The sequence below is a fragment of the Epinephelus moara genome, chromosome 12 (genome assembly GCF_006386435.1).
Source record: "Epinephelus moara isolate mb chromosome 12, YSFRI_EMoa_1.0, whole genome shotgun sequence".
Taxonomy (NCBI): domain Eukaryota; kingdom Metazoa; phylum Chordata; class Actinopteri; order Perciformes; family Serranidae; genus Epinephelus; species Epinephelus moara.
Genome location: NC_065517.1, coordinates 16,454,902 through 16,463,932, shown reverse-complemented (window position 1 = coordinate 16,463,932; position 9,031 = coordinate 16,454,902). Strand labels below are relative to the sequence as shown.

General features: G+C 42.3%; 1 protein-coding gene across 1 annotated transcript; it reads right to left on the bottom strand.

Moving 5' to 3' along the window:
• Positions 1-2,069: 2,069 nt before the first annotated feature.
• exoc8 (exocyst complex component 8) lies at positions 2,070-8,742 on the bottom strand. Its single transcript, XM_050057903.1, has 4 exons — positions 7,467-8,742; positions 5,204-5,457; positions 4,838-5,086; positions 2,070-3,207 (listed from the first exon to the last, which is right to left on the bottom strand). Exons 1-4 carry the CDS (start codon positions 8,614-8,616, stop codon positions 2,800-2,802), a joined length of 2,061 nt encoding a protein of 686 aa, XP_049913860.1. The 5' UTR covers positions 8,617-8,742; the 3' UTR covers positions 2,070-2,799.
• Positions 8,743-9,031: the final 289 nt, after the last annotated feature.

The following is a 9,031-nucleotide window of genomic DNA, read 5'->3' as shown; positions in this document are numbered from 1 at the left end:
CATAAAGGGATGGACACGGTCAGCAACAATACTCAGGTAGGCTGTGGTGTTTAAACCATGCTCAGTTGGTACTAAGGGGCCCAAAGTGTGCCAAGAAAATATCCCCCACACCATTACACCACCACCAGCAGCCTGAACCGTTGATACAAGGCAGGATGGATCCATGCTTTCATGTTGTTTACACCAAATTCTGACCCTACCATCTGAATGTGGCAGCAGAAATCCAGACTCATCAGACCAGGCAACGTTTTTCCAATCTTCTATTGTCCAGTTTTGGTGAGCCTGTGTGAACTGTAGCCTCAGTTTCCTGTTGTTAGCTGACAGGAGTGGCACCTGGTGTGGTCTTCTGCTGCTGTAGCCCATCTGCTTCAAGGTTCCACGTGTTGTTGGTTCAGAGATGGTCTTCTGCATACCTTGGTTGTAGCGAGTTGTTATTTGAGTTACTGTTGCCTTTCTATCATCTTGAACCAGTCTGGCCATTCTCCTCTGACCTCTGGCTCAAGGGCACCCCAGCAGTGCCAGTTCACCTCCTGGGCACTGCCGGGGTGCCCTTGAGCAAGGCACTGAACCCCCCAACTGCTCGGGGCGCCTCACCAAGGGCAGCCCCCTCACTCTGACATCTCTCCACTTTGTGCATGTATAGGTCCTGTTTGTGCATGTGTGTGTCTTTCGGACCTGTGTGTAATTGACAAGCAAGAGTGAAAACATTGAATTTCCCCTCAGGGGGATTAATAAAGCAAAATAAACTTAAACTTAAACTTAAACAAGGCATTTTCACCCAGAGAACTGCTGCTCACTGGATGTTTTCTCTTTGTCGGACCATCCTCTGTAAACCCTAGAGATGGTTGTGCATGAAAATCACAGTAGATCAGCAGTTTCTGAAAGACTCAGACCAGTCCGTCTGGCACCAACAATCATGCCACGTTCGAAGTCCCTTAAATCACCTTTCTTCCTCATTCTGATGCTCAGTTTGACCTTCAGCAGGTCGTCTTAACCATGTCTACATGCCTAAATGCATTGAGTTGCTGCAAAATGATTAGCTGATTACCCATTTGTGTTAACGAGCAGTTGAACACGTGTACCTAATAAAGTCGGTGAGTGTACATACCTTAAATCAACCCCCATGTTCAAAAATTTCCTGATTGTGAGCTGCCACAAGGGGGCAATATAGTCATGAAGCAAGGATCAAGAAATAGACTGTATTTATATGTCTGATCTGTCTGATCTTTATTTTGCACAGTCTAAGAAACATGCTCTTCTTGTCCTGTGATGTGCAGGTGCAGCAGACGCTTCAGACTTTCTTTGTATCCATTAAATATTTGATGATTTAAGTTTAAAGCTTCCTTGCTGATCTTCAAGCTGGGTTTGGTTTGTCCAGTTAAATTAACACACATGATGATTGTTACATAATAACTTAAGGATTAGAAAGTTCTCTACAACCTTGTTTTTTCATTCATCAGTGCCATGTCATTGGTTCAAAATATGACATACTGACTTGTCATAGCCGGGAAAGCACAGGTGGAACTAATAACATCCAACTGCTTGAACCCCTTCAATAACTGTATCATCACCGTCTTTAATGTCATTAGTTCCACTTGTGATTCGCCTGCAATGACAAGTCAGAATGCCTGCTGTAAAATGGTCCATGAATTTTAATTCATTCGGGAATGACAAAGAAAAAAGTGCTATGGTGCACATTGGAAAGATACATTGTGCAAAATAGACTTCTGTCAGGGAAGAAAAGGAAAAAGTGGTGATCCTTTCAAGCAGAAATCAGTCAAGCTCAAAGGATGAAGATGTGCATCTTGCTCTGGAGTTCACCGTCAGTACAACGGGAGAGCCTACTTTCTGTTTGAGCGAGGTTCAACGTGCATTTTAATAGAAACATCAGAATGTCTGTTATTGTTGTTGTGAGTTTCAAGCAAGTTCAGGAGCTACAGATCTTTTATTCAGGAAGTTCACTCATTCTTTTATACGGCAGGAAAACAGGCACCAAACTCCTCAGCAAAGGCTGCTTTGTTGTTCAGTGCGACTTGTATCTTTCTAGGAATACAAAAACATAGCATACACTTGTTCATGAAGATGTTTATTAAATGTGACGTGACTATTACAACAGTGAAGATTTACAGTGCAGTTTCTTTTCAGTCATCCCTTTTAATCAGTCCTAGTATGCTCGGATACTATTTAGTGTCTAGTAAAGGTCCCGGAAGGTCAAAATCAGAGCATGGGGAGTTTAAGCATGAACACATATTCCATTAAGATCAGATTTTTGCCTGTGTCTGTCATCACAAAACTGCACATAACCAGTCTGATCAGAGAATGAACACACATTTATCTGCTGTTTTTCTGCAGTGTGTCCTGTGGAGCCACGTATTCATTGCACAATCACACACATTTAAGGAACAGTGGAGTTGTTAGTCATCGTCACACCCTGACATGAAAACACACAGTTCATTGTGCCTAATTTTGTGGTAAACTCAACTGCTGATGAGGGTTTTCCACTCACAAATGGGAGATTTCAAATAGTTCATTGCTCAAAAACTAATATAGGATGCAGCAAATATGGATTTTTTTTTAATTGCGATGCTAATAACAGATAATTTTCCATCAATATTAGCCGTTATCAATAAACATTTTTTGTGAGAGTCAATAAAAATTCAGGTGCGAAGTAGCTTCTCACACATCTGCTGTTCCTTTACCTGTCATTTCTTGCAATTTCAAAACAGCCAACATCTGGCAGTTATTTCTAAAATGAGTCAGTAAAACAGCATTCAAGTGTTTTTATTTGTTATCGCAGTCTCAGACTACAGATGTAGTGCTCTCTGGATTGATCCGAACCGGCCTGGTGCTCTTCCTCAGGTCCTGCAGCTGTTTTGCCGGCTTGCCCACACCCTCCTCGAACCTCCGTTCCACCACGGGCAGCACGGTGTCGTGAAGGAAGCTGGCGTTCTGCACGATGAAGGCCTTCTTCTCGGGGTCCTGCTCGCAGCGCAGGCTGTAGTCCACGTGCTGCACGGCCACCAGGATGATCTCCCTCAGGCTCTCCAGTAGCACCATGTGCAGCTCGGGGAAGTAGAGCTTCAGGCCTTCCTCCAGGAAGCTCATCATCTGCTTGGTGAAGGCCACGATGGTGTAGCTCAGGTTCACCCAGCAGTCATCGCCCGTGTACTGCTCGAAGCTGCCCATGCCACAGCTGCGCATCTCGTCCTGCGGAGGGCAAGATTAAAATGGTAATCTTCTAACAGTGATTTAACATATGGTTTATTCATGGGAGATTAAACACTTGTCATTAACACCAAACATCTGGTCGGTCTTTCCTGGGGGAAATCTGCTGCTGCACAGACACAGGTAGAAATCACCACCTACAGAAGTTTACATAAGTAAACTGTACTGCAACAAAGATCTTTAGTTCACATTTTTTCATCTAATAAATCATAATTTAGTTTTTAAATGGTAGATGATGTGAAAAATGCTCACGTTTTCTCTGACCAACAGTCAAAAACCCAAAGATATTTAGTTTGCTGTCATATAAAACACTTAAAAGTAGAAAATCCTGACACTGGAGGAGCTGGAAATTTTCTCTCAATCAGCTTAACATTTAAAAGTCTAGTGCAGCCTTACTGAAATAACAGGTGGCCCGCTGACCAATTTCTAATTCACAATGAAAAGAAACTCTGAGACTGAGATTTATTTCTGCTGTAAAGTTGGCCATTTTAACATGGGGGTCTAAGGGGAACGAGCCAGCCTCTAGTGGCCATTCAAGGAACTGCAGTTTTTAGCACTCCTAGTTGGCTTCATTTTTCAGCTCCAGAGGTTGCCACTTGGTATGGAACGAGGAGATTGGAGCAGTCAGCGCCGTTGCTGTGCCTAAAAAAAAATGAGCTGCACGCTGATGTTCATCACACAGACCAAAGCGGACTCTTGCAGACACACGGAAACTATGAATTGGCCCTTAGGGGTGGCGGGAGGCCCATCAGCCATTTTCTAATTCACAATGAAAAGGAAATCGGATCCACAATGGGAACTGTTTTGTATTTTGAGTGTAAAAAAGATGCCAAAGTGCCTAAAAAAGCATCGAAATACAGTTTGCTTAAATTTTAAAAAACGTGCCAGGGGATTACTCGCCCCCAGACCTCTTGACAGAGAGGCCTAGAAACACACCTGTGTACACCTGACCTGTGCATGGCTGCTGCTACTGGTTTTGCTTCTTCGTAAAGACAAGTGAGGACAGAAAACATAGAAAGGTTGAAAGCAAGCAGTGCATTCATACTGATTAATATCATTAATATTTGTTTATAAACTGGCCCTGGGCCTCCTGTCATTTTGGAAAAGTGGCCCCTGAGCAAAGCAAGTACGGTTTCACTGGTCTAGTGTGCGATTTAGTGGCATCTAGTGGTGAGGTTAAGAGTGCAACCACCTGAAACTTCTGAAAAATGCAAAAATGTGAATGGCCCTTTTAAGAGTCAGTGTTTGGTTTGTCCGTTCAGGGCTACAGTAGAACAACATGGCATACTCCGTGGAAAAGGACCTATTCCATATGTAGACATAAACAGCTCATTCTAAGGTAACAAAAACACGATTCTTATTTTCAGGTGATTATAAACCAATGAAAACATAGTCGTGAATATTATGTTCCATTTCTGCCAATAGACGCCCTTACATCCTACATGGTGGACCTTCAAGCAATTCATTTTTTCAGCTCTAAATTTTATCCACAGAAAACTGAAGAAAAACAAAGTCCCAGTACTAGAAACGCTGACATTAAATCAGCACAGAGGACCAACAGAATACACAAAAGAAGATGGGACAAAACATGAACAACACCATAGAAATCCACCTTGAGTTTAGCCAGAGCCTCGGGGGTCATGAGGTTCATCCTCCTCCACATCTCCTCAGAGTTTCGGTGCTTGGTGGCTTCGATGATAATGTCCTTGTAGCTCTGCAGGGCCGCCTTGATGTCTTTGACCAGCAGGGACTGCAGGGTGAAGGTCAGGTCCAGGCCGATCTCAGTCAGCTGCTGACAGTGCTCCTTCGCCACTTTGACGCACTCTGCTGCTGTCGACAGACTCTCTTTACTGTCAAACACCTGATGGAGACAAAAACCCTCAATTTGTTAAGATATTTTTTGCAGTTTCACAAGAATTATTATGCTTTTACAGGCCTTCAAAGAATTCTACCTGTTACTGTCCCATCCTCTACCTACCTGCTTGCTGAAGGCGTCCACAAACATCCTCATGGCCGATTTGGACCAGACCACGAAGGCGGAGTAGCAGCCCGTGTTCCCCGCAAAGTCCATCTCAAACTCCTTGGCCGTCTCCAGCAGGCTGGTGAAGAAGATGTTGCAGAGTTTGTGGATGTAGAGCAGCGTGGCTCCTTCTATGCGCAGCTGCCGTATGGCCGTGTGGACGGCAGCGGCACGGTTCTTCAGAAACAGCTCGCAGGCCTTGGTGGACTGACCTGCAACACAGACAAAGAACTATTCACATATTTGATCTGATACTGTGGGACTGGGAAGGTTTCTCATAGCACGGATTTTAACATGTTCTAACCACATACTATACATATGGGGGTTAAAGCTGATTCCGTCATGTTTTTGACTAAAAAGTTTTGTTAATTTTGAATGTTTTCCGTAAATACATTTTCTAAAAGGGATTTTGTTTTCTCCACTACAAGACAGTGAATACCTGGCAGTGTTGAGAAGGCTTTGGAAAACATAATTTAGGAAGATACATTGTCAGCATTGTCTTGGATTTTTGATGGCATATTTATTTTTCATTATGATGTAATGTTTATTTGTGTGGACCTGAGGAAGAGTAGCTGCTACTTTAGTAGTGGCTAATGGGGATCCAAATGAATAAATAAACAAATAAATTGTCAATATGAGTGAGTGGTGTCTATTCTTATCTTTCAAGAATGTTTTTTTTGGCAACCTGTGCTTGTCTCGGCTGAAATACTGTTATGCCAATATAAAATTTCTATTGTGTGACTATTTGTCCCTATGTTGTTTAGTTTTGTCTGCTGTTTTTATTTGTTTGTTTGTTTCTGGGGGTTTTTATGATGATGGAGTGATGATGTTCGTTTGTGTATTGGTTGTGTTGTATGTAATCACCACCTGCATACCCTGAGCTCCACCTCTAAACGCAAAAAAACAGTGAAAAAATAAATATAAGAAAAGAAGATAATAAATAATTAGTAATAATATAGAAAAAGAAAAGTGGATGAAAAGGAAAAGAAAAACGAGAGAAAAATGTGGTTGGGTTAATGAAAAAAAAGAAAGTCGATATGTTTCTAAGTTGTAGTCTCAAATATCACAGATTTACTAGCGTGTTTTGAAACTTGAACTATAATGTATTTGATTAACCTGGTCCAAATAATCTATTACCTTCAAACAAAAAAAAATCTATCTCCTCTACAAGCTGTACCGGGAGTATTGTCTGCACCAAACCTTAATATATAAACACAAATATATTGTTATAATTGACAAAAAAAAGGATCAGGACCTAATAAGTAGTAGCTGGTATGCCTAAACTCTGACTGAGTGAACTCAAATTAAAATGATGACTTAATTAATGAGTAGACTTTTGCAGTAGTAAACTAAATATGTTTGGGTTTTGGACTGTTAGGTAGACAAAACAAGGAATGTGAAGACATAACCTTCAATGTGGGAAATAGAAACGGACATTTTTCAATAGTTTCCTGTATCTAACAGACCAAATAATTATATTATATTATATTAAAAAACAATTGCAAGGTGTAACCCTTATATACACTACATATGTGTGATACACTCTACACTCTAACAGCCTCCAAGGTCAAAATCTGAAAAACAAAAAAATCTTAATGCTTGTTTGCATGCTTGCTCTAAGCATTTAAAATAGATTTTAATACATGCAAATTTGCTGCAAATAATATGGGATGTTCCTTTAACCAGTAAAACACTGTGGCAGAATTAAGCAGCTTGTAAAGTTGATAGACCTGTCACAATAATTACCTTATTAACCGATCAAGGTTATGTCCATATATAATATTATATTGCCAGTTGTGTTTACATGCGTGTTTGATACATAAGAATGTCACCAAAATTTGCACCAACATGACCCCAAAAGAAATACAAGGGCTTTTAACGACCATGATAAGGCTTGGATGCAGCGCCTAAGTGTTTTTTCACAGTGTCTTAGCCGAACGAACAGAAAAAAACTATGCTGAGACACATTTTGCTGTAATTTCTGGTAGAATTAAAAAATCACTGCTCTTTAAAATGGTGAACTTGCATTATTATGCTATTACATTATCTTATAAGTGTCATAAATGGTCTTAAAATGACAATAATTTTGTTTATTGCAATTATTTCTGGGACAATATATTGTCCAACAAAAGTAGAATATATTTAATGCAAAAGTAGAGGTGTGTATCTGCAGAGAAGCAAAGTTGACTTTGTGCTGATGTGTGAGGTGTTGTTAATTAACCTAGTCTGATCAGCTGGGACACGGCCCTCCTGGTGGCCTTGGGTCCACCACGAAGTGACCGATCTGGAGACAGCTCGAACACCAGAACCTCTGTCAGCTGCCGAACACGCTCATCCACCTTCAGCCTCAGCTCTTTGACCCTCTGGTTGACCGGCTGGTCTTTGAGATACTCGTTGAGCTTGTCCAGCAGGTCCACGGCGCCCTCGAAGTCTCTCTGGGCGATGCAGACGTCCAGATCCTCCGGGAGCTCCTGAATCCACTCGAGGCTGAGGTCCACACTCTCTTCAGCATCTACTGGCTCGTCATCGTCCACGTCGAAAGGATTGGTGGACACCTCTGCCCTCACAGGAGACGTGGGGATCTCCTCCTCTTTCTTGTGCCTGTCCTTGGTAGCTTTGTTCTTCTTGGTTTCGTCCAGGATCTCCAGCCACTCCTTCTTGATTTTGCTGTTCTCCGCCTGGAAGATGCGACTGTCTGGGAACATGAGGATCTTGAACATGTCCTTCATGGGAGGGTTGTCCTTCACGTTGACTACAGCGAAGCTCTCCAGGTCGTACAGGGCATTGTATTTGTACTTCACGGTTCCTCTGCGATTTGGCAGCCAGGTGGCGATTAAAAGGCAGTCGTTCATGAGGAAAGCGTGCACCTTCTGGATGGGGGACATGTTGTCGACATCAAACTCCACAAGGTCACCATTATAGACTAGGTGCCTCCCTGGGGTGTCCATGATGTTTTTACCCCCTTCTACTTTCTCCAGCAGTGAGGTCAGCGTCCTCTGCTTCAGCTCCTCTGTCTCCTTGGGGAAAGCAGCCTGCATCTCCTTGGAGGTCTCATCCTTGTCTGTGGACAGCAGGGCCTGAGTGATGCTCTCCATGATGCTCTTCTGCTCCGTCAGGATGTGACTCAGCTGATACATCTCGCTCTCCAGGTAGGAGATCTCTTTGGCCGTTTCGATGAACTGTCTGTAGTTCTTGTAGACATTTTTCTTCAGGTTTTGAGCCGTTTCGTCGGCCAAGTTCTGGATTTTTTGACGATGCTCCTGCAGGTCTCTGTCGCCATCGGACTGCTGTGACAGCTGCTTGACGTAATTTTGCGGGTCGAAATTAGGCGACTCAAGCAGCTTACGTAGTCGGTTCCCCGTTTCCGACATCTTAAGTCGTCTGTAAGTTTATTTATTTAGACAAAATGTTGACGAATTAGTGATAAATGGAGACAGAGGGACACTGTATCCGTTCATATCCGCTTGCAACCCAAACAGGAAGTTGGAATCTGGTTGACACCCTGTAACGTCACGGGATTCGGGGGAAAAAAAGATGGCCAACAAATCTTATCAAAACAAATATTTTAAAATGATTTCGAGTAGTTTATAGAAGTCAAAACCCCGCTTCAATGAAATTATTATAAATATAAACGATATATAAGCCTTATTTTTTTGTTAAGTGTGTTTGTTTCAGTCACAAAATTGCAACATATAGACCGCGAGTGCATTGTAGACTGGCCAACTGCTTGAAATAAAGAAGACAACAATTCCCATAAGTCCTTGCGACGATTTGAAAGAAGGAACG

Coding starts and splice junctions, on each gene's coding strand:
- exoc8 (XM_050057903.1), bottom strand. CDS start 8,616: ATGTCGGAAACGGGGAACCGACTACGTAAGCTGCTTGAGTCGCCTAAT. Junction 5,458..7,466: donor GTCCCAGCTGATCAGACTAG/GTTAATTAACAA, acceptor TCTGTGTTGCAG/GTCAGTCCACCAAGGCCTGC. Junction 5,087..5,203: donor TGGACGCCTTCAGCAAGCAG/GTAGGTAGAGGA, acceptor TGTCTCCATCAG/GTGTTTGACAGTAAAGAGAG.